General features: G+C 41.9%; 1 protein-coding gene across 3 annotated transcripts in view; it reads left to right on the top strand.

Moving 5' to 3' along the window:
* The first annotated feature begins 1,404 nt into the window (after positions 1–1,404).
* Poteh (POTE ankyrin domain family member H) overlaps positions 1,405–26,068 on the top strand; it is an 85,171-nt gene continuing 60,507 nt past the window's right edge. Inside the window, exons 1-8 of one of the 3 annotated variants that reach the window (XM_087587095.1) lie at positions 1,405–2,554; positions 3,981–4,095; positions 5,296–5,469; positions 7,544–7,650; positions 15,018–15,084; positions 18,219–18,509; positions 19,958–20,493; positions 22,709–22,870. In XM_087587095.1, coding sequence (XP_087443221.1) covers positions 2,388–2,554; positions 3,981–4,095; positions 5,296–5,469; positions 7,544–7,650; positions 15,018–15,084; positions 18,219–18,509; positions 19,958–20,493; positions 22,709–22,870 — 1,619 coding nt within the window. In that variant the 5' untranslated portion in view covers positions 1,405–2,387. Of the gene's footprint in view, positions 2,555–3,980; positions 4,096–5,295; positions 5,470–7,543; positions 7,651–15,017; positions 15,085–18,218; positions 18,510–19,957; positions 20,494–20,681; positions 21,573–21,958; positions 22,041–22,708; positions 22,871–26,068 lie in introns of those variants that run through there. The other 2 variants (XM_087587096.1, XM_087587097.1) reach the window with 2 other exon arrangements.

Consider the following 26,068-nt stretch of genomic DNA (forward strand, 5'->3'; position numbering starts at 1 on the left):
CTCTCAGCTCCTCTAGTGTCATGCCTACCTGGAATGCTGCTGTGTTTCCTGCCGTGATGGTAGTGGACTGAAACTCTGAACGGGTAAGCCAGCTCTAGTTAAATGTCGTCCTTTATAAGAGTTGCCTTGGTCAACATACCTCTTTGCAGTAATGGAACCCTAGCTAAGACTGCATGTAAAAGTTTCCTTTGGCCTTCACCCACATATACACACCCATGTACATGCATACACTCACATCAGCAGGATGGAAGTAAGAAATGAAAAAAAAAATCAAAGCTTAAGGGTAACATAAAATGGATTGAGATCATAGTCAAAAAGTTTATTTTATATCAAATATATCTATTTTTAGGTGGGCTCCAAATTTGTCTTTCTGGTCATCAACCCCGAAACCTGGAGATTTTAGATGAAAATGGATGACCACTGACTGTTTCTGTCACTGACACATTCGAAGACAGGTAAAATGCTATATTAGGAGTAACCAGTCCATTGATACAAATTCCTACTTGGAAGGTAGAGGCAGGTAGATCCCTGAGTTTGAGTCTTAAAACAAGCCAAAACAAACAAGCAAACCACAAATTCCTAAGCACAATGGTATTTTGAAGGCATTTTCTGTTTTAATTTTTGTGAAACACTGGGGACATGCTATGGAAACCAGGCTGGCTTCAAACTTGCATTGGTCTTGTCTCTGCCTCTTCAGTGCTAAGATTACAGATTTTAGCATAGTTTACTTAAAGTTGTCAAGATCAAGATCAAGATCAAGATCAAGAAAGACTTGATCTTCATCAAAAAGATTTTTTTCTTTTTAAAGGCAGGAGTTTTCGTTGTAGCCTTGGCTGTCCCGGAACTCACTATGTCAACCAGGCTGGCCTCAAACTCACAGAGATCTGCCTGCCTCTGCCTTCTGAGTGCTGGGATCAAAGGTCTGTGCCATCATGTCTGGTGGGAAGGCTATTTTTATTTTTTCACTTTGTGTCTTGCTACTTTACTGAATGGATCTATCAGCAGTCGAAGTTTCCTGCTAGAGTGCTTGAAAGGTTTGTGACATCACCTGGCCCTCATCAAAATTCTAATCAGAGTACTTAAGGTGTCAACTATTTGCTTGACCTCTCTACAAGGCACACCCCTATTACCAGGGTGGGGTGGGGGTGGGGAAAGGCAGGCATGGTGGTGTGGGAGGTTGAGGCAGGAGGATTGCCAAGAGTTTCAGGCCAGCTTGGGCTATATATTGAATTAAGTACTTACTTTAAGAAAAAACAAAAATAAAAAACCAAAAAACCAAACAAAACTCCAAAACAAAATCCAAAGCAAAACAATAAAACCGACAACAACAACAAAAACCGGAAAAAGGTCACCCATCTTTCTATGTGTCTATATTATAGAGGGAAATAAATAACCATGTTGGTTTAAGTCATTTTACTTCTGCAAAGCACCCCATATATGTTCTACAGAAAAAATGGAATGCTAAAAAAATATCAGTTTGGAGTCATTAAAATGTCATAATTCATAAACTACAAGTACACAACATAAATTTATTGGCTTAAAATGCCTCTTTTTGCTTCTCCAGGTTTTTTGTGGATCGAGAGGAAAGATTTCACTCCAGCCAGTCAATATTTCTTGCCCTGCATTATTTTATATAGGATTTGTTTGTCTTGTTTTGAGAAGATACCATGTATCCCAGGCTAGCCTCAAACTCCTATGTAGCAAAGGAGAAGTTTGAACTCCTGATCTTCCCGTTTCCATCTCCAAAGAGCTGGTTTATTCTGGAATGGTAAATAACAAATGTCATTTTGAACCATCCGGCTGCACCTCCGGGAACTGAGAATCACTTGGCGTTTGGGTCAGGCGACGCTCAACTGCAGTGCTGCAAAGGATCCGAATCATCACCCAATTCTCTTCAGTGTTTGGCCTTTGGGGGCCTGCTAGGGAGATGCATTGCCAAGGCTTTTCACCCGCGCAGGTTGCAGGGTTGGCTAGGCTCCTGTCACTTGCGTCTGAGGAGGGTGCTCACGAAGTTGCGTTTAGTGGCGTTGCTAGGCGACGAAAAAAAGGAGGTAGGCGGAAGTCAATCCTTCCTTGCTGTAACTGTCCTTGAGCTGTGCACACGCGCAACACAGAGAGTGCACTTGAGTTCGTTGGGTAGGAACCAAATCGGCAATTGGCAGATGCAGAACTGCCAACCTTCCTGGTCGGAAAGCTCCTTGAGATGCGCACCCGAGTGCTGGGGTTGAGCTCCGTTGCCAGGCGACAGAGGGGGTCGGTTGACCCGACTCTGAACGGTCCACTCCTGTGGCCGGGTGGAGAGACGTGGCTGGCTTTATTTCAAAACTTTACAAGGAGGTGGGCGGGCTGTGGGGCAGGGCGGGACTGGCCTGCCACTTGGCGTCCGGATGAGGAGGATATTTTGGTCCAGGAGGAGGCGCCCTAGGCCCAGTATCACTGGATACTGCGCGGTGGGACAGCTCCACCGGGCTGCGAGTGTGGGCGCTGTAGCTACAGTGGAGCGTTTCCTCACGTTCCGGCTAAACGGTGTCAACGACACAGACAAAAGGAACAGGTGATAGAACCTGGGAGTAGGTAGGAGCAGGAAGTGAAGGGGCTCTTGGGGACAAGCGGCCCGGCTTGGGGGTGTGTTGATTATGACAGAGGGAGAGTTTTGCTGTGCGATGGAGGAGCTCTAAATGATCAACTCCCAATGTTTGTTGTGAGAGGAAGGCGGGAAGCAGTAGAGTGTATAGATAGATACACTGTCTAAGGTGTAGAATAAAGGGCAAAGGAAAAATACCCTGACCCTAACTTGACCCCAAACCCAAGTCAAGGGCCAAGAAACAATCGCACCAATCCCTGAGATTGCCACAGAAACCCACCAATCTCCACAAACCCATCCCTGGGATGGATATGGTAGACAAGAATTGACTTTCACAAGTTGTCCTCTAACTACCATATACTCAGTAGCTGGAGCATGCCCGCACACCCACGCCCATTCCTACTTACTATAATGTTTCTTTGTTTCTTTGTTGTCCCCCCCCCCCCCCCCCCGAGCTGGGGACCGAACCCAGGGCCTTGTGCTTGCTAGGCAAGCGCTCTACCACTGAGCTAAACCCCCAACCCCATGTTTCTTTGTTTCTTTTTTTTTTTTTTTAATTTTTTTTTATTCTTTTTTTCCGGAGCTGGGGACCGAACCCAGGGCCTTGCGCTTGCTAGGCAAGTGCTCTACCACTGAGCTAAATCCCCAACCCCGTTTCTTTGTTTCTTTGTTTGTTTCTTTCATGTTTATAAGTACACTGTCACTCTCTTCAGACTCACCAGAAGAGGGCAACAGATCCCATTACAGATGGTTGTGACCCAACATGTGGTTGCTGGGAATTGAACTCGGAACCTCTGGAAGAAGTAGTCAGCATTCTTAACCAGTGAGCCATCTCTCCAGCCCCCACATACCATAATCTTTATGTCAGCAGAGTAGATAAAATTCTACTAGTTCACTCCATTGCAATGTTGTACTTGTTAGCAGTCAAATGCTGGGCTGTCAGGTGCTGGAAACGCTTGCACATGCTTTGTACAAATCTGAGTCGGATTGAATTTGAACTACAACACTAGTTGTGGAAGATGGATAGTGTGTTTAATCCCCATCATATGCACAAGGAAATTGAGTTATGGGGCTCATAGGAAGCCCACGAAATACCAGGTAGCTAGCAGGTAACAGATTAGAGTAGGATTCAAATCCAAGCCAAGTTAACTCTACTGGGCTTTCTCCTTTTTACTTAAACAGGCTACCCCAAGAATGGATGTAGCCATGATAGAGCACTAGCCCTGAATGAGGCAGGCCTTGTCTTAAGTCTGGAAGAAGGGAAGAAAGGAAGGAAAGGCATGATCTTTCGTCAGAAGAAAATTAACTATGCTGCATCTAATTTTTAAAACTATATGGGTAAATGTGCTTTGACATGGGTCTCCATTATGTCCTAAAAAATTCCTCATTCTCACAGAACTGCACTGCATTATGCTTGTGCGCATGGCCATCTGGGAGTGGTGACTCTTCTAATAGAGAGGAACTGCAACGTTAATGCCCGCGATGATGACAAGTGCACGCCTCTCATTAAGGTAGAAAGACAACGGCCAACGATCTCAGTATGAGATGGATGAGATGGAAATGCTTGAACTTTTGCAGCGGACAATGGTTAACACAGAAACTCGACTCATCAGAATGCAGAGAATAATTGTTTGTGGTGGGCTCAGCCACAAATGGGACATCTGCATCACACCCCTTCCCAGAAGGCTCTGGGAGCATCATGAGACAGAAGGCCTGACTTAGGCTGAGCAAGTTTATTGAGAAGTACAGCCTTACATATGCTATTTTCAGGGGGTTGGGTGAAACAGTCAAGCAAGAGCTAAGTCAATGTTTGCAAAGAGAACATGGCATACCTTGGACACAGACACCTAAGGACTGATAAGCAAAGTCCAGGGGGAAGACATGTGTCCCCCAGAAGCCACAGCTTAAGAGTCTTTTGAGGCACTGGCTCCAGTCCTGGACTGTCTTACCAAGTTCACTCCTGGACAAGGACACAGAACAAGCTCCCTTATTTCCCTTTGTCTTTTCATCTGGGTCTCTGAGGAAGCCAGAGGTTAGGAGGACCAGAGAGAAGCAGTGTCTTCTGGCCATGTCAGGACTCATGCGCTCATGGACTCACAGCAGCTAGGATACTCTGTCCGGGGCCTGGATAAGATCAAGCCATTCTAGCCCGGAGTGGGAAATTGAGCCCCATCTTTAACTTTGGAGTTAAGGGCAGCTTCTGGGGGAGGGGAATCAGCTTTCTTTAAGGGTATGGCTACTAGTAACCGGTCACACCCCAGTAGATGATCACATGCCAGCAGTATATGGGCAGCACAGAGGACAATCAGTGGGTTATTTAAACAAACGAACGAACAAACAAACAAACAAGACATGAAGTTGGGGAGTACAGGGAGACGAATGGATCTGGGAGGAGTTAGGTAGAGGAGTTGGGGGGAATATGATTAAAAACATTGTATGAGATTCTCAAAGAAGTAATAAATATTTTGAAATCACTCAGGCTATCTAGGTGTGTTTACACATACCTACTTGGGAGGCTGAGGCAGGAAGGTTTGAATTCAGGCAAGGCTGTGCCAAACAGGCGACCCTGTCTCAAAGAACAAGGTATTTTTTTTTCTTTTTAGAATGAATAAAAATGAATGGATCTCACTTAATGAGAAGTAATCGACGAAACCTGTGGAGTGTTTATTTTTAGTTAAAGTGAATAGTTTTTATTTATGTGAAACCCATAGGCCTCCCAGCACCAGCGTGAGGATTGTGTGGCTGTCTTGCTGCAGCACGGTGCGGACCCCAATGCTGTGGATGCTCTTGGGAACACTGCCCTCCACTATGCAGTGCATAGTGAGAACGCGTCCATAGCCTCCCAGCTCCTTGAACACAGTGCAAATATTGAAGCTAGGACAAAGGTAAGAACCACTTACTTTGACTTCCAGCCCGTTCCTAATACACTGCTTTGATAAAATATCGGCACACAGGGCTCCCTTTTCTGCCACAGAAGCTCAGACACTCACTGAATGAAAATGCTCTAAAGGAGTTAATCATCAAAGATATGGATACTTTCAAAGGGTTTTCAGAGGCTACGAGTATCTTGGATACATTCATAGCAAGTAGTTGCATGAACATTAAATTTGTTAAAGGTAAAAATATTTTGCATATCTCTTCACTTAAAGCCTTTCTTTCCTATTTTTGTTTTTGTTTTGGTAATTAGTATAAAACCACACAAGAAAAAAAGTTTCTTATAATTGGGCTTTATGACTAAAAAAGAGGATTTTATAATAAACGGAAGTCATGTTATGAAAAAAAATAAATTATACGGACAAGGTTTGTGTCTCAGAGATGGGGCTGAGTCAGAGAAAGTGAGAATGGAGTGGTAATCAGAGGCCCACAGGTGAATGTGCAAACCTGATATGGAAGGGAAATATAAAGAAGCGACTATTTAATTTTCCCAGGTTTATATGAGCAGATGAAAATGCCCTTTAATAGAGGAGACAGAAATTAGTTTGGTTTAAAAAAAAAAGCTGAGTTACAAAGAAGCCTAGAGGTGCCCCAGCTTAGTAATGAAAACAGAGAGCCACTCTTTTTTTCATGTTTTTGTTTTTCTTTTTTTTCTTTTTTTTCTGGAGCTGAGGACCAAACCCAGGGCCTTGTGCTTGCTAGGCAAGCGCTCTACTACTGAGCTAAATCCCCAACCCCTAAAGAGCCACTCTTATTACATCCCTAGTAACGAAGCTGCTCCTTCTATCGAACCCCATAAAAGAAAACCCTGAAGGGCGACTGGGCCCCTAGTATCTTCTTTTGTGGCCTGTTGCTCTCTCCACTCAGGGGTCAGAATTCAAGTTTTATTGATTGACAGGAATTTATTTATTTCTGGCTTCTAATTTCCCTAGAATAAAAAATAACTTTAGTTACTAAAATGTAGATTTTTATATTGTTATGGATTTATCGTTATATGTAAGAATAAAGTTTTTTTTTTCTTTTTTTTTCGGAGCTGGGGACCGAACCCAGGGCCTTGCACTGAGCTAAATCCCCAACCCAAGAATAAAGTTTTTTTTTTTTTTTTTTTTTTTTTTTGGTTCTTTTTTTCGGAGCTGGGGACCGAACCCAGGGCCTTGCGCTTCCTAGGTTAGCGCTCTACCACTGAGCTAAATCCCCAGCCCCAAGAATAAAGTTTTATACTGAGGTTTTAACAAACCTTGCCTCTTATAGCAATAAGCAGTAAAACCTAATTAAACTGTCTTTTAATTGAGAGCAATTTCCTGAGAGGCGCATTTGGAAATGAATCACTTGACAATGGTATCTGGTTCCTGCCCCCTAAAATTGAAGAGACTCAAATGACCCTCTTCCCTAACCTAGTGCAAACATACTGAGAAACTTTGAACACTATATCCTTGAAGCCCTTCCTCAAACATCAGTGTTCCCCACTAACGTGCTGTTAAGCATGGTTTTTAAGTCAAGGAGATTTCTTCAATACTGGACCTGTAATTATAGTTCTGTAATTAGGGGGTGTGTCAGTCTCTGTGGCATTCCTGGAAAACTACTTTTTTTTTTGTTTGTTTTGAAATATAGACTGAAGAAACTGCTCTAGAGAAGACAATTTAACTCATTCAACAGAAGTAAAACCTTTGCTACCATGTTTTAGACTTGGGGGTGATGGAGATAAAAGATTAAAGAAAGATAAAAAAAAGATTGTACCCCTGTCCCCAAGAAACTCTTGATTTACTTGGGAAAAACCACACAGCCACACTGAAGTGAAGATTCTCTGCCCAGTGACAGGAGCGGGGTGGGGCTGGGGGGATGATGGGTGGGTAGGGGGGTGAGAGGGTGGGAGGGTGGAGGTGGGTGAGGGGTGAGAAGCCTGGGGTTTGGAAGAAGGAGCAGAGGAGGTCTGCTGTTCACCACCTCCTGTGCCATTTTAAAGTGATTTTTCTTCAGTCGAGAAATACATCATTTCACACGCCGTAAATGGTTTTTGTTTCTCAGGAGGGCTTCACGCCACTCTCACTGGCTGTACAGCAAAACAGAGGCCCGATTGTGGAACTTTTGATAGAGAAGGGCGCAAATAAGCATACAGTGTTTCGCCTGGACAGGTATGGTCTGTCCTTAGAAATTTTTAGTACTCTTCTTAAATTCCTTGCCTATAATCACACTACTCAAGTAACTTCAGTCTTAGTGCTATTTAAAACTTTGTTTTTTAAAAAAAGATCCATTCTGTTTTGTTTTATGTGTATGAGTGGTTTCTCTGAATGTATGTTTGGGCACCTTGCACTTGGGGCCCATGGAGGTCAGAAAAGGTCACTGGATCCCCTGGAGCTGCAGGAACAGGTGGTTGTGAGCGACTCTGTGAGTGGTGGGAACTGAACCAGGCTCCTCCACAAGAGCAATGGTGCTCTGAACTGCTGAGCCATCTCTCTATCCCCGAGTGGTTTTCTTTCCTTTTCCTTCCTTTCTTTGAGATGGGGTCTTTCTACATTGTCCTGGTTGTCCTGAAACTCACTGTATAGACCAGGCTGTCCTTGAACTCACAGGTCTACTTCTGCCTCGTGAGTGCTGAGCTTAAAGGCTCGTGCTAACACCGCCCCACCCCGCCCTAGGGCTATTCTTAATTGATCAGGACAGGTGTACCCCCAGGCCCTACCTCCACAGCCTCACCTCTGACAGACGGATCAGCTGTACACACATATTAAATTCTTTTAAGGCATAGAACTAATATGTTTTGGGTGATTTACGTTTCAAGAAGACTTTAAGAAAAAAAAATGTAGCACTGTTCAAGGAATTTTCGGGCTGTGCTGCAGATCCTGTCAGCAGAGGCCTTTGGACATGGTTCTGTAGAGCATGTTCACAGCCTTCTCGACAACAGTGGTGAAACCCAGTGTGGAGTCTAGAAAAACAAGCCCGACAACAGCCCCTGAACTGCAGCTCTTAGCTGGTGTCAGGAAGGAACAGCTGAAGGACGGTGCTGTTCTCCTGTGAGTTCTGGCACAGACTGTGAATCACAAGGACTCGGCATTACACAGAAAAGCTTGTGAGGCACAGAGCAGCCAGGGAGTGGTTTCAACACTCACATATGAATGGACTATTAAGAAATAGCTTGAAGGCACCAAGAATGTGGTGGCTTCTGAGAACTGGCAGGGCGATGCTTAGAAACAAGAATCCAGTTCATGCTCTATGGAAGCAGCCTCTGTACAGAGCATTGCACTCAATGGAATCTCTCCAAAGCATCATGACAGGGGCAGGGCAGTGGTACCCAAGGGACATGGGCAGGTGAGTGAGACAGGGCCACTAACTCCAGGAGCACACAAAAGGCAGCAGTTACTACATCACCAGGGCAGAACATAGGAAAGAATGGAACTCTTCCGTGTGTGTGTGTGTGTGTGTGTGTGTGTGTGTGTGTGTGTGTGTATGTGTTTGTGTGGTGTGTATGTGTTTGTATGGTGTGTGTGTGCTGTATGGTGTGTGGTGTGGTGTATGTGTATGTGCGCGCGTGTGTGGTTTTGTTGTTATTTTAACCAAGGACTTAATTCTTTCCGTTTCTTCTTCATGAGAAGAAAAGTGAGGACAATGACAGCTAACTGTTGAAGAACACATTAAAAGTTGTTGACACATTTCTAATGTAAGATACATTATGAATTCAAAAGATAATTTAGAGTACCTGGTAAATATTGTCATGTAAATATTAAAGTAAGTCTCACTTTTTTTGTATGCCACAGTGGCACAATATCCAAGAAGCAGCCAAATGCAATACATAGAAAACCCACACAGAGTAGTGCACGTGTTACTCAAGGTGGCCCTAGCCTATATAAAAATGAATAAAAATTTTAGTTCTTAAAAAGAGTGAAGGTATAAATTTTAGTTAAATTGTTTATTGTTTTCTAACATCCTGGAGATTCAGAATTAAAGAAATTATTTCTAAAAAACTTGAAACGTGAAATTAATATTGCCTGAAAATATTGTCATATCTAGTTTTGGCTTCTAATATTTTTGTACAAATAGAAAAGTGTTTTTAACCTAGTACATTATAGTCACATTATCATAAGTTGTACTTGTTATAAAAATAAGTTTTTCATTTCATTTTTATGATAAATAATACATTTTGTCCCTATGAAGTTCAGTGTTACTAATGTCACTGTGCAACCTGGCGCATGCCTTTAATCCCAGCACTTGGGAGGCAGAGGCAAGTGGGTCTCTGTGAGTTCAAGGTCAGCCTGATCTACATAGTAAGTTCTAGGACAGCCAGAGCTACACAGTAAGACCCTGTCTCAAAAGAAAATGCAACAGTAACAACAACAAGCCCAAATGTCACTCTGTAATGAGATACAGCGGTCATTAATTTCATTAATTTTCATTAATTTCTCCCAGTGCAATTTAAGTTTGCATTGTGCTCTCTAAATTTCCCAGTTTGGAACAGCACGTTCACACTGTCCGACTCTCATCTTAACCACTTCTCATTCAGGGGACTGTACTCTGCCATAATATATGATAGGCTCACTGAACAGTTTTAAATATGCAACCTTCCCCTCTTGTGTCATGCTAGGGATCAAACACAGGGATCTGTGAACTTTCTACAAAAATCCCTGCTAACAGGGATTTTTACCTCCCATGCCAGTTTTCTCGATGCTGTCCTTCAGCATAGGAGAAGATGGTATATGGTTTGCATGCTATAAAGTAAGATGTCCACAGCCGTTTGACAGCCGAAGAGGAGAGTCGAAGGAATGGCATCGGTCTGTATTTCAAAGCATTGGCTGCATCTCTACGTGGAGTCCGGATAAGATTCTAACAGTGGGGAAACACCACCGGGCTTGTTCTTGCAGTGCCCACCTTCACGGCGTGTTTCCTACTTGCCTTTCTTCGGGGAAGCAGGCCTTTCAGGGAGTGAAGAGTGTAGACAAATCTGAACGACATGCTCCACCTGAGCTGAGGTGAAAAGACTCAGTTCTGTTGTAACGCCAGCGGCTTTCTCCTAGACAGCCTCAGTGTAATATTAGTGGATTTTAAATCTGTGGTGATGAGGATGTGCTGAGGCCTGGCGTGCTGCAGAGAAGAGTTTCCATAGATCTGGCTTCCTTGAGCCAGGACATTTTAATTCTTAACAACTTCAATTGAAACAGTGGAGAAAATCTTTGTCTTAACAAGTGCATTCTCTTAGAATTACTGTTCGTGTCATTAGTCCAGGAAAAAGAAGATGGTATTTTTCTTGACACTATCAATCTGACTCAGCTAATGATATCATTTTCTATTAGTTTGATAATGTACACTTAGGATTATAGTCATTGAAGTCTACCATTAGGCATTCAGTGTTGATAAGTGTCTTTCTTATACTATTTGAAATGTACAACATCAGAAGAGCTCCTAGATATTAATTGCCTATTAATAATCCAGTTAATATTCACTTTAGATAGTCTCTCAAGGGAACCATTATAACCAAGTATTGATGAACAAGTCTCTGACTTTAGCCTGTCTAATTACCTAGCATACTCTCTTGTCCCTCAGCATAGGATGATCTGGGTCTGTGGGACCCTAGCATCTAAGTGGATATCACAATCAGATCAATTCAGCTCATTTAGTTATATATATCGCCTCGGTGCAGAGTTTTTCTGGGGAGCCGTATTATGTAGTATAACAGTTTGTCCTTATATTTTTGGTAATCCAATGGTAACCAATACCTTGTTTTTAATCATTTAAAAATTTTTTTCTTTCTTCTTGAGAATTTCATGCCCGAATACGGTTAAATATGATTTTATCTACCCCCACTTTTCCCTTCACGCCTTGCCATATCTTCTTCAACATGTCCCTGTCCAAACTATGTCTTCATTTAAAAAAAAAATCACACTAAGTGCAGTTAGTGCTGCTCATACGGGCATGGATGTGGAGTCATCCTCTGGAGCACCACCAAAGGTTTTAGACCAAAGGTCACAGGTTTTACACAGGGAAAATCAGGCCAAACCACAGAGGAATTTTTTTTTTTTGAGAAGTGAAGACTATCTCTTCTAGAACATGTTGTAGTAACCACACTTAGCATCTCCTTGGGATAGTTTACTTGATGTCTCCACATACTGATTTCCCACTGTGGCTTTCCTAGGAAGCTACTGCCCCAACTAGTATCACGTTTGTGTGAAGTTTGTTCTTTGACAATTTCACACACGTATATTGACCACTCTTTATGAAATACCCTCTTATCTCCTTTTCCTTGTCAACCACCCCCACCATCCTTTTTCCCAGATTCATGATTTGGGATTTGGTTTCGTGATTCATTTAGTTTAGCCAGTGTCTTAGTCTGTGTTCCTTTGCTGTGAACAGGCACCGTGACCTCAGCAACTCTTACAGAGGAAATCACATAATTGGGGCTGGCTTACAGTTTCAGAAGTTTAGTCCATTATCACCATGGTGAGTAGACATGGTGTTGGAGAAATAGCTAAGAGTTCTATCTGGATCTTTAGGCAGTAGGAAGAGAGACATTCTGGGCTTGGAATTGAGTTTTTGAAAACTCAAAGCCCAGCCCCAGTGACAAGCTTCCTCCAACAAAGCCACACCTACTATTCTTTTCAAATCGTGCCACTGTCTTGTGACCAAATATACAAATCTATGTGTCTATGGCGAGGTCATGCTCATTCAAACCATCACAACCAGCTGGGGTCATCTGTGTAACCACTGGGTTCCACTATTCCCTAGAGCCTGGTGGGGCATGAGATCATCATCAGAGGGCACAACATTGAAGACAGGGACTCTGCTCCCCCTAATTCTGTCAGTAGCTGTAGGGCCCTGACCCTTGGTTGGTGGTACTTACTTCAAGATGCCCTCGAGTAAGACACAAGGATGCAAATCCATGCAAAAGCAAGAGGTTTATTTTCTGGTGAGTGACTAGAAGGTGAGCCCGAATGGCTATTACAACCAGTTTTTATACTTTTTAGGGGCACAGGTTACATCAGCAAGGTTACAGTTTAAACCTATTGGCTAAGCATATTGACCTTTAAATCTATTGGATAGCAAGCATCAGTCAGTACATTCTGAGAATTTTCTACTCAAGGAAGTTCCTGTGGAGCCTGGCTTAGCTTTGCCCGAGGTGGGTGGGTGTAAGGCTGGCAAAAGCCTTTAGGGTCTTTCATAACAAATAGCTCAGCAGTGAGGGTGCTTCCTGAGCCCCTTATCCCATGCTTGACTGTTGACAGTCCATTCTTTCGCGGGCTCAGTGCTGGCCTCCATTGAGTGGGTGCACTCAGGTGCTGTGGTTTCCGAATCGCAGTGGCCATGTCTCACCCACAAAGGATGGCATTTTGTGTATCCCTTTTCCCTACCTTTCTTCTGCTCCTTCTTTTGCAGTGTTCCCTGAGACTTTTTTCCCTCTTAAACTTTGAAGTTGATTGGCTTTTATTTTCTACAACTATATTCCTTTCTTATTCTATTTTAGTCCTGGCTATTTTGAACCCTGCTTTGAAGACGAGGTTGACTTAGAACTCACAGAGATCTTCTTGTCTCTGGCTCCAGAGTGCTGGGATTATTAAAGGCTTGTGTCATCATGCCTGGCTAGTTTTCAATCTCCTCCTCCTTACCTTCTCCTCTTCTCCCTCCTCTTCTTCCTTCTTCTCCTCTTCTTCCTTCTCCTCCTCTTCTTTTACTCCTCCTCATTTTCTTCTTTTCTCTTCCCTATTTATTTCTGACAGTTACACACTCATTACTTTTTTAGACAGACTAAAAGCACCTAGAATTTAGTATTTTTCCAGATTTGTGTGTGTGTGTGTGTGTGTGTGTGTGTGTGTGTGTGTGTGTGTGTGTGTGTGTAGCCCTGGGTTTCTTAGAACTTGCTTAGTAGATCGGGGGCCCTCAAACTCAGAGATCCACCTGCTTCTGCCTTCAAAGTTTTTGGATTAAAAGCATGCACCATCACACCAGGCTTGAAAAAGTTCAGAATTTTAATGAATTGGAGAGATTAGGCAAGGTACTCTGTAGCAAATTAACTTACATTTCATACTGTGCCCAAATGGTTGCTCTGCTAGAGAATCTTAAATGCAAACAAAAGTAACATGAAAATACACTATGTGGCAGAAATAAACTTTGGACTTATTTTCTTTTTTTTGGTTCTTTTTTTTTTTTTTCTTTTTCCTTTTTTTCCGGAGCTGGGGACCGAACCCAGGGCCTTGCGCTTCCTAGGCAAGCGCTCTACCACTGAGCTAAATCCCCAGCCCCGGACTTATTTTCTTAATTCTAAGCCTAGTAGTCTTGCTTATTTATCCACAGGTAGGCACATATTTTAATAATATAGCAGGTAAGACTGCAGTGAAGCCTATTGAAGACAAGCGTGGAATCAGTGTGTCCTCTGTGTGTAGAGGCTCTTGCTGTCCAGACGGACGACTTGAATTTGATCCCACAGAAAAAGCAAGTTAGCTCTGTAGTAGAGGACAGAAAAGAAGTGAAAGTGATGGGAGGAATGTGAAGAGGAACAACATGTTGGGTAGCAATCTGGGTTATAGAAAATTCTTAAGAAACATTGCAGTTTACAAGATTGACAAAGATAATATATATAAAAACATCAAGACACAGGATAGTAAATATATTCTTTTTTTTTTTTTTTGGTTCTTTTTTTTCGGAGCTGGGGACCGAACCCAGGGCCTTGCGCTTCCTAGGTAAGCGCTCTACCACTGAGCTAAATCCCCAGCCCCAGTAAATATATTCTAAAGGCCAACCAAACATGCTGCTTTTCTGGTGGTTTATTTAGAGAACTTGAAAAACTCTGAGGCTTTTGCTAAAAGATGTTAAAGGAATTTGAGCCCCTGGCAAGACTCTCTGTAACAGGCAGGCTCGCTGGCATCACCTGCTTCCAGAGAGAACTCACTTAGAGATTGACTGGATTTGGACAATTGAAAGCCTATAAACTGTATAGTCTTCATTGACGGATAGGCAGAGGGTCTAGTGAATCTTCTGCCTTGTGTTAATATTAAAAAGCGACTTTTAGTTTTGGATAAAGCATGCATGTCTGCATATGAGTATATACACATGGGTGCAGCTGTCTACAGATGGCTGAAGTCACGTGTCCTCAGCAGCTGGAGTTACAGGTGACTGTGAGCTACCTGACACGGATGACGGCAACCTGCATGCTGGGAACCAAAATTGGACCCCCTAGAAGAGCAGCAGGTGCTCTTAACTGTGGAGTCACCTCTCCACCCTACTAATGGCTTTGCTTCTGTTCAGGTAGCACATATTATATAGTCCCTATAATAATGACCAATGTAAGTTTTATAAAGGAAAGCATTTAATTGGGGCTGGCTTACAGTTTTAGAGGTTCAGTCCATTAACATCATGGCATTGTGGTAACTGAAGACAGAAAGTGCCAATTAAAAATGTTCAAAGGCTAACTTTCAATTGAATAAATCAGAAAATACCATTTAATGTGTAAATAACTGACCTTTCCCCAGATTTTGTTAAATATCCAACTTACTCATTATTATACGTCTTTACTGTGCAGGTCCTCCTGCAGATTTGGTCCTGATGGCTCCAGTCGAAAAAAAGATGATAGTAATGTTGATATTAAGGTAATATTATTGTAAGATTTATTTTCTTACTCTAAATTCTGCTTTTGTAGTGTTTTCTAAAATTCACAGTTGCCTTCCCATCAATGTTTCATATGAAGAGTTGATTTGGGGGAAAACATTTTGTAGAGTTGTAATATCTATATCTATATCTATATCTCACATATGTATATACTTTCATAAATTCCAAATGACTAGTAAAATATTTTAAAAAATATTTTATATGTATGAGTACACCACCTCTGTCTTCAGACTCACCAGAAGAGGGCATCGGATCCCATTACAGATGGTTGTGAGCCACCATGTGGTTGCTGGGAATTGAACTCATGACCTCTGCAAGAGCAGTCAGTGCTCTTAACTGCTGAGCCGTCTCTTCATCTTCTGTAAAATACTTCTGAGGTAGTAGTGACCAAATAAGAAAATAGATTGAGATAGAGAAACGGCTCAGTGGTTAAGAGCACTGGCTGCTCTCGCACAGAACCAGGACTGTTTCCAGCACCTGCATGGTGGCTCACAACCATTTGGAATTCCAGTTGCTGGAGAGCCTAAGAATTCTTTAGGCCTTTGTGGGCACCTGGAGCACAGAGAAACGCTTACACAGATTAAAAAACAAAACAAAAACCAAAGTAAGAGAATGTGCTACGTGTGGAGGTATGTGTCTCTAATGTCAGCACTCCATAGGTAGAAGCAGGTAGAACTCTGTGAGTTCTAGGCCGGGACTACATAGAAAGACTCTGTCTGTCTCAAAACAAACTAACAAACTAAAACAACATCAAACAGAATGGGTTGGAACAGACACAGTAACTGGGCATTTACATTAGAAATAGTTTTCACATAAAGTATATTTGATATTTAACCAAGAATCATTTGGATAAATCTACGTTTGAGTGATTTTTTTCTTTTTCATGTGTTTGTATGTGGTGTGTATGTGTGTGCGCACACACGTGTCTGGGATGTGAACACACGTGTGCACATGGATGTAGAGGCTCAAGCATGATCTCGGGTGCCGTCCTCCATACCATTCATTCTACTTCATTTTTTGATGCAATATCTCTCATTGAACATGGAGCTCCCCGTTTTTGGCTGGTTGACTAGGCAGCCTGCTCTGGATCCTGCAGAGGATCGGGTTTACAGGTGGGGCACTATTCCTGCTTGGCTTTCCTGTGGGTGCTGGGATCTGAACTCCAATCTTTGTAGTTCATGGGAAGTGCTTTATCTTCTGAGCTTTATGTAGAATGATATGTAAACTAATATGTTTTTGATAATACATGTAACTAAGAAAGTTCCGATGGAGTAGGCAAGTATTAGCTTGGAATCTCCTTGGTGCCTTACGCTTCACAGAAGAGCGTAGTCATGACTTCCTCAGACACTCTTATTTTAGCAGCATAGAGGCTTTAAGGGAGCTTCCCTATTTCTAGCTTTTCTCTTGTATTAAGCTACCATTGACGCCATTGTGGAAATTTAAACATTTATAATTAGTGTGCCTGGTTCCTGTAAAGACCAGAAGCAGGTACTGTATCTACTGGAACTACAGTCACAGATGGCTGTGACCATGTGGATGCTGACAACCAAACCTCGGTCCTCTGGAAGCATAGCGAGTGCTTTTAACCACTGAGCCATCTCTCCGGCTTCCATTCCAAATATTTAAAATTAGTTAAATTTCTTATGATGTGAAAATTCACCATAATACTTCAAAAGTTATTAGTTAACTTATTTATTGAGTCATAGTTCACTGTGTAGTCCTGACTGGTTTGGACTATGTAGACGCACACAGAGGTCCACCAACCTCTGACGATGGCTGCCACGCGTTGGGATCAAAAGCATGTACCACCACTCCCTACTTTCTCATTCATTTGTACAGAGAAGGTACTTGGTCAATCTAGGACATGAAGCCCTTAGTTTGGAAAAAATATTGATTTGTAAAATGTCTTAGAAAAAAAAATGTAATGGGACCTTTGAAGAAATACATTCAGGAGTGACTGGATCACTGTGACTCACATAGTGAACAAAAGACTCACTGATATTTTATTGTGTTCCTGAAGTAATGGCCACTCACATAAGAGATTAAAATCTGGCCTCCATTGTCCAAGGTCTTTTTGGGATGTGGCAGACATTTTTAATGTAGTGAAATGAAGGTGCACTTTGAGGTTACTGTTTCCAGAGCTGTCACTACTGAGGAAAGTTACAGCGAGTTGGGAACTAGTGATGGGCAGTTTCCAGTTCCTTTCTTTGGGTAACATCTTCCTCAAGGGAGGAGCAAAAGGCCGTCTCAGAGAAGGGGACTGCAGTGATGTGACTCTCTCTCTCTCTAGTTCCCAGGAGACTGTGTGACAGTCAGATATCTATATATATGTATCTATCTATCTATCTATCTATCTATCTATCTATCTATCTATCTATCCTGGAACTCACCGTGGAGACCAGGTTGGCCTCATGCATCTGCCTTCCCATGCTGGGATTAAAGGCATGCACCAATATGCCTGGTTTCTTTTGTAATATTAAAAGATCATGTGATTTAGTTGAGTGGAGTGTGCCCCAGGTTTTTTTTTTAAAGTTTTTTTTAAAGATTTATTCATTTATTATATATAAGTACACTGTAGTTTCCTTCAGACACACCAGAAGAGGGCATCGGATCTCTTTACAGATGATTGTGAGCCACCATGTGGTTGCTGGGAATTGAACTCAGGACCTCTGGAAGAGCAGTCGGGTGCTCTTAACCGCTGAGCCATCTCTTCAGCCCCATGGACCACTGTTTTAATTCCAGCCTTCGGAGGGCAAAGGCAGACAGACTGAGTCCCAGGCTGCATAGTGAGACTCTTGTCAAAAAAATTACTTAAGTTTATTACTTGGTGATATGTCATTTCTCAAAAACATTAACAAAAGTAAGTTTGCTACTTCATGTTCTTCTTCTAGTCTAGGCTGGGGTAAGTTATTTTCACTTGATTTTTTTAGAATTATTTTCTGGTGCTGGGAATTGAACTTAGGGCCTCACGAGGGCTGCATCTCTGAGCCATATCTGCAGCGCTGTTTATTTCTCAATGCTGGGTTGTGAGTGGCTAAGCCGATACGAAGAAAATAAGTGTGACATAAATCCATTTCTGTTTGTTCTGTGTCCACTTCCCTCCATGACTGGTAAGGATGAAGCTGCCTTAAAAACCAGTATCCCAAGACAAAAAGCATCCAAAGCCAGGCAAACAAACCTTCAGCCTGACCATCTGCGAACGACATCTCAAGAGCAAAAGGAGAAAAGGAAATGTGACACAGGACATAGGCCTGCACACTCAGGACGTCCTCCTATGAAAACAGCCGAGGAGGCCCAGCAAAGCAAACAGCTTACCAAAGTCCTCAGAAGCAAATTAAGGACATTTCTTGAACCCTCTGAGAAAGAGCCACCACCTAGCATCTCTACAGGAAAAGCACACTCAAAGGTAATTCCCTCTAATTTAAGAATAATGTGTCTGTTTGTGAGAGAAAAGATGCACATGCATAGACCATCCCCATAGCATTGCAGATATTATATAAAAAATCCAGTCTTGAAGATGCTCTCTCATCCCCTTCTTGTTCCCAGTCCTGGGTACCCTTGTCATTTAGTCTTATAAGACTTAGGGAAAAATAAATTAGACTACAAGAACGACAAACTGGAATGAGAGCATACTTTAAACATTTAAAAATGCTATCGTTCTATGTGTATGAGTATTATGCCTGCTTATATGTCTGTGCACCATGTGTATGCAGTGCCCACAGAGGTCAGGAGAGGACAATGGGTTCCCTGCAACTAGAGTTGCAGGTGGCTTTTGAGCTGCTACGTGGGTGCTGGGACGCAAACCAGGGTCCTCTGGAAGAGCAGTCAGTGCTCTTAACTGCTGAGTCATCTCTCCAGTCACCTAGACATATTTTTAACATAAATGAAGGCAATTTTATAACAATGCAGAAAATGATGATGATGATTCTAGGGTACTTATAGTTGAAATGAAAGGAACAACATGTTTGATATACAAATAATAAATCTATAAACCAAAATATCACTAATTGAAAATTAGACAAATATATACCTCTCCAAGTCTCAAACTCATAACTCTTAAACTTAGCTGATTCAGTGGGCTTTCTGGGCAACCCATCTGAGTCAGCCTTATGGAAACTTATCAACTGCTCTGTGACATAAACCAATGGGTAACACCATTTCATCACTTAGAATCAATCCTTCAGGCTTTGTTCACATAACTCCTCCTGTGGGCAGTGGCGCACATCGTTCATGCATTTCAAAGGCCACCTTCCCTGATTTGCTGTCCCGGGATCCCAGTTAGCAGTTGTTAAAGACCACAAGGAAAGACTGATGTAGTGCAGAAGGGTAAGGTTCCTTTTATTCCAGAACCTCTTTATTGTCACAGTCTCTAAGTCTGGCTATTAATGTAAAATCTAGGTCATGCAGACTGGAGAGGATTTACTTTGTCCTTTTCTTGATACTTCACATCATTAAGGAAGTGAATGTGTTAGGTTGCAAAAACCCAGGTTTGTTTTGTTTTGAGACAGGGTTTCTCTGTGTAGCCCTGCTGTCCTTGGCCTCACACAGATCCGTCTGCCTCTGCTTTCTGAGAGCTTGAATTAAAGGTGTGCCCTGCTTTACAGCAAAGGGCAGATTTTTAAAAGCCAGACAGAGCATGTCCCCTTTTAAGAGTCCTGAAAATTCTGGGCCTTTTACTCAAACAGAAGCAAAGCAGAGGTTACAACATGTCAGTGGCCTGTAGTGATAAAATTAAAACACAAATATGTGTGGACTAAAATCAAGACCCTGGCACTGACAAGTAATAAAATGAATGGAATTATAAAACTCCCTTTTAATGAAAAATAACACAGCTTGAATTTTCCTTATAACAAGGATGAAGAAGAGAGGAAGTACCGACTCCAGGAACTGGATGTAGCACTGGAGAACTCTGATGACAGAACAGTTTGTACTGTTGCTTCTGCCTCTGCCGCTGCTGCTGCTGTTTCTGCTTCCACTTCTGCGGAATCTGCTTCCACTTCCGCTTCCGCTGCTTCTAGGATTGCTTCCGCTGCTTTTGCTTCCGCTTCGGCAGCTTCCGCTTCCGCATCTGTTGCTTTTGCGTCTGCTTCTGCAGCTTCTACTTCTGCTGCTTCGGCTTCTGCGTCTGCTTCTGAAGCTTCAGCGGCTGCTGCAGCTGCTTCCATTTCCGCCTATGATGCCTCGGCTGCTGCTGCTGCTGCTGCAGCTGCTTCTGCTGCGACTTCCTCCAACACTGCTGTTAATGCTGTGGTCGCTGCTGCTGTCACTGCTGCTTTTGTGGCTGTTGCTGCTACTGCTGAACACAAAGGCGATGAACCAATTCCTCAAAGGCACAGTGGGGCTACTAACGACAGGGATTTTGTTCTTAAGGAAAAAGAAGAACAGGATAAGTAAGACCATGACATTAGTTCAAAATAGATAATCGTTTTTGACTTACAAAGCAAACTCTCATTTTGGCTAACGTTCATGATGAACACATTGTTTTGTACTTTGTATAGCAATAGACAGGCATTGCCCGCTCTCAGAAACGCTTAAATAGTTTGATTCCACTTTCCAGTTACACTGAAAACAATGCTATATAAGCATAACCATTGTAGCTGGCAAACACGAGGCAAGCCTTGTCTGTGGTTAATGACTTCAGTGACACAAAAGTCAGGCGACTGTTCCTGACCTAGAACCCAAACCCACTTACTCCATTTCTACTCAGAGTGTCTGCCATACACCGTTGCCTGACATGTTCTACTCTGTCCTTCATTCTTGCTTACAAGTCATATTCTCAGCATAGCCCACTTGGTTCTGCTGGATAACGTTCCTTTCACGTCGTCATTACAGTACATAAAAGTTTATTTTCCTCCTCTAACATACTATGTCTGTCTGTCTTTCTGTCTCATTTATTGTTATTCCATGTGTACTTTAATGTCAGAGTAGACTTTTGTCTGCATACCAGTATAACCTCATTGGTTAGATAGTGGGCTAGCATACAGTAAGAAGCTACTCAAAATATATTTGTTGTTAGGAGCAAATGAAGTTTACCCTGAGTGTTGTTTTGAACATTAAACTAATTGTCACTTTAAAAAAGTTCGATGTGGATAATTCTCAGGATTTTCATTTACTAACTGTAATCATTAAAAAAAAACCTGATGACTTTCTATAGTCACCACAATAATAATTTTCCATGTTGACAGATAATTCCAACATTGTAGTTGCTTACTCTTACTTACTCTTCTGCCTGTGTCTATGATTGTTTTATCTGTGGCAAATAGATCAAAAGGCTAGCAAAAGTCATTTATATGTTATTAACAAAGGGAAATATAAAGAATAAATGTGGTGACAGCTACTGTGGAAGCGGGAAGGCCATTCAGGAGGTCCCTCTTTTTATGATAAGCAACACTGTGGCAACAATTCAAGATACATCGACAAAGAGACTTTGGCTTCCCACAAGACATGTTTGAAGTTATGGCTGTCTGTGGTAAGGGAGAGCTGTATTGGTCAAGCACAGGTCTAATACCAAACCTTGCTTGATTTGTAAAGTGTTCTGGTTATAATGATACTAAGAGATGTGGCAGCTTCAACCAGATAAGTAGGTTGATACTTGAGAGGCATGGAGTTTAAAAGTAAGCAGACCGATCCCTGCAGCTTATGTTCAAACAGTTATACTAATCTTTACTATGCTGCACTGTTTATATTGTCATGTTTGAAAAGGAAGGCTTTGCTCTGAAGATGTCTTCATTTTTCTTATATATTCTGTGATCTCTTAAATGTAATTTAAGTTAACATTATATTTAAAACAAAACACAGGTATAGTAATTATTAATATCATTCTTAAGTCTAACATTCATTTCTCTGGCTGGGAAGATGTCTTAGTCAGTGCAATGCTTGCTGTGCAAGCAGGAGGACCCGAGTTCAGATCTCCAGCACCCAAGAAAAGCCAGACATGGTAGGATGCTTTCACACTTATAACCCTGCCTGGAGTGGAAGAGGGGGAGATAATCAGCGAGTTTTGAGCTTAGTGAGCATTGCTGTCTTAACTGATAAGATGAAGGGAGGCACCCACTGTTCGCCTCGGTTCTCCACCCTTTCACACGTGCAGACAGTGAGTTCTAACCGGCTGCATAGTGTTTACAAGCAGCGTGACATTCATCTCCAAGTTCTTATAGATTTTCCATTTTTCCTCTTCAGATGTCTGGTTGCCATACTCCTAGTCTTTTGTTTACTTTCTGTTCTCTAAGAACCGTTTCCCATCATGTTTGTCCTGAGGAGCTCCTTATAAATAATTTACTCTTCTGTAAGGCCTTTCTCATGCCCAGCTCCATGTTTACCCATCAACTCTTCTATATGCCATCTGTTTTTATAATTAGAAAATACGTCTTTCATTTTCTTTAGCTGGGACATTTTAATCTTTTTTTTTTTAAAAAGTGAATAAATGAATTAAAATGTGAAAGATAGGGTTTCATCCAGTTGTTTTTTAACCTTGGTCGGTAGAATTACTAAAAACAAACAAACACCCAAAACCAAAACCCAAACTTCAAAAAAAAAACCCACAAAAAACAAAAAACAAAACAAAACAAAACAAAAAACCCACTGACTTTTATGACTCTCTTAAAGGAGTGAACCTGCCACACATTTGATGGAAATAAACAGAAGTGAAAATAAAAACTCTTTTCCTGGAGATTCTATGCCAACATTTGAGACGTGTACTGCAGACACAAGTGCTATGCTACAGGTGAAGCAGAGCTGCGCTCGTGAACTACATCAGGACGATCGAAGGTAACAGTGAGATGTTTTGTTCACTGCAACACTATATTAGCAGTGCTTTTTATGGGAATAAAACAAATGACTACAGTAGTCACTCAAAGCAGAGGGACACTCAGCTGCACCAATGCTGCTGGAAGGCTGAAAGAGACTGGGACTGGTCAACAAGTGTTCTTCATGGAAGCCCAACAGCTTGGAGAATGTTTACTCAGCGAAGCATGAGAGGAGGTGATAACTGTGGAAGGATGTAAGACTTAGGTTTTTCTTACTAAAATGAACGCTGGGGAGAATGTGTGTTTGCATGCTCTTAGAAAGGACAGGGAGATGAGTGTGTGTGTGGGGAGATGTCACACCTTAGTTGTTTAACATTGGAAGACAGGGGCAGGAAAGCAGAAATGGCAAAAAGTCTTCTTAAATAAAATAAGCCATTTTGGGCAATAGAATGTGTCCTAATGCCCAACAAGAAACGAGACCATTGTGGCGTTTTGAAAGAAAAGGGTATGCAATTTTTGAAGGTGACAGTAATTACAGATTTTCACTGTGGCCTGTTTTACAGAAACCAAATTTAAAAGAAATATAATAATCTAACCATCGACTGTATGACCAAAGTGAAGAGGATTGTTTATCTGATTCTGCCAGTTAATTTTAGACACAATTTAAAAATATAACTGAAAAATCAATTGTTTCTGTTATATTTGTCCATACTATATTAGTTAGGTGCTCAGCGCAGAAAGGTGACTATGACATGTGTGTGTAGAAATCTGTCACCCGTGTGGCTCTCTGGCCTTTTGAGTACATAGGACTCCATCGACCTTGTTAGAGACCTTGGTAAAGTGTGTTGGATATTTATACTCAGCTACTTGTCCGTAGAGCTTCTGTTTAGAAAGTTGAGGATGGGTAATTGGTGGTAACTGTGGTGGTTTGAGTGAGAATGGCTCCCATAGGCTCATGTATCTGAATGGTTGGTTTCTTGTTGGTGGACTGTTTAGGAACTATGGGGAGGTATGGCTTTTGGTAGGAAGTATGCCACTGGGGCTAGGCTTTGTGGTTTCAAAGCCCACATTAGACCTGGCCTCTCTTTGCTGCTTGTAGATAAATTTAAGCACTTAACTACTGCTCTAGCCCCACACCTACCTGCCTAATGCCATGCTCCCTGAAATGATGGCCATGGGCTGACACATTGAAACTGTGGATAAACCCACAGTTTAAATGTTTTCTTCTTTAAAGAATTATTTATTTATTTTATGTGATCACCCTGTCACTGTCTTCGGACACACCAGAAAAGGGAATGAGATCCCATTAGAGATGGTTGGGAGCCACCATGTGGTTGCTGGGAATTGAACTGAGGAAGAGTTAAGAGCAGTCAGTGCTCTTAACCACTGAGCCATCTTTCCAGACCCTTAAATGCTTTCTTTTATACATTGTCTTGGTCATGGTGACTTCTCACAGCAATAAAACACAACCAAGACATTCTCTTTAATGATACTTACATATAATTGACATGCAAATGATGGCCTAACATTACACTATTAGGCGTGGAGTTCTTTATATGATGTAATAAAAGGCTCTCAGGATCCTTTTGGTTTCCATCTGTGCCCAGAGCTAAGGCTGTCCCACAGCGCTCAGGACCCAAAACCTGCCTAAGAGAGCTGTTCTCCCAGGAGTGCTCTCACTCCTAAGCCCATAGGTGAGATCCTACTTTCCCTCCAATAACAGTCCAAAGAGGGACCTGCTAGGAGTGCACAGGGCACAGGAACCACAGAGCAGACTGGGGCAGGATCCTTCCAGTCTCCATCTGCACCCAGAGCTAAGGCTGCCCCACAGTCCTCCAGACCCAAATTTGGCCCATAGAGAGCTGGCCTCCCAGGAGTGCTCTCACTCCTAAGATCACAGGCTCACAGGCCCACAGGAGGGACAAGCTCCAATAAGAGACAGCAAGACCACCTAACGTCAGAGATAACCAGATGGTGGGAAGCAAGCACAAGAACCTAAGCAACAGAAACCAAGGCTACATGGCATCATCAGAACGCAGTTCTCCCACCACAGCAAGTTCTGGATACCACAACACACCGGAAAAGCAAGATTTGGATTAAAAATCACATCTCATGATGATGATAGAGGACTTTAAGAAGGATATACATAATTCCCTTAAAGAAATACAGGACAACACAGGTAAACATGTAGAAGCCCTTAAAGAGGAAACACAAAAATCCCTTAAAGAGTTACAGCAAAACACAACCAAACAGATGAAGGAATTGAGCAAAACCATCCAGGATCTAAAAATGGAAATAGAAAAAATAAAGAAATCAGAAAGAGAGACAATCTGGAGATAGAAAACCTAGGAAAGAGATTGGGAGTCATAGTCATCACCAATAGAATACAAGAGAAGACAGAATCTTAGGGGCAGAAGATACCATAGAAAACATTGACACAATAGTCAAAGAAAATGCAAAATGCAAAAAGCTTCTAACCCAAAACACCCAGGAAATCCAGGACACAATGAGAAGACCAAATCTAAAGATAGTAAGTATAGAAGAGAGTGAAAATCCCCAATTTAAAGGCCAGTAAATATCTTCAACAAAATTATAGAAGAGAACTTCCCTAACCTAAAGACAAAGATGTCCATGAACATATAAGAAGTCCACAGAACTCCACATAGATTGGACCAGAAAAGAAATTTGTCCTGTCACATAATAGTCATAAAACAAAATGCACAAAACAAAGCATAGTAGAAGCAGTAAGGGAAAAAGTTCACATAATATATAAAGGCAGACCTATCAGAATTACACCAGACTTCTCAACAGAGACTATGAAAGCCAGAAGATCCTGGGCAGCTGTCATACAGATACTAAAAGAACACAAATGCCAGCCCAGGCTACCATATCCAGCAGAACTCTCAATTTCTATAGATGGAGAAACCAAGATGTTCCACGACAAAACCAAATTTACACAATGTCTTTCCACAAATCCAGCCCTACAAAGGATAATAGATGGAAAACTCCAACACAAGGAGGCAAACTACACCCTAGAAAAGACAAGAAATTAATCATCTTTCAACAAAAACAAAAGAAGATAGCAACACAAATGTAATTCCACTTCTAACAACAATAGGAAACAGTCACTTTTCTCTATTATATCTTAACATCGATGGACTCAAATCCCCAATAAAAAGACATAGACTAACATAAACGAAGTGCACCTCAGTGACAAAGA

The sequence above is a fragment of the Rattus norvegicus genome, chromosome 15 (genome assembly GCF_021556685.1).
Source record: "Rattus norvegicus strain SHRSP/BbbUtx chromosome 15, alternate assembly SHRSP_T2T, whole genome shotgun sequence".
Lineage (NCBI taxonomy): Eukaryota > Metazoa > Chordata > Mammalia > Rodentia > Muridae > Rattus > Rattus norvegicus.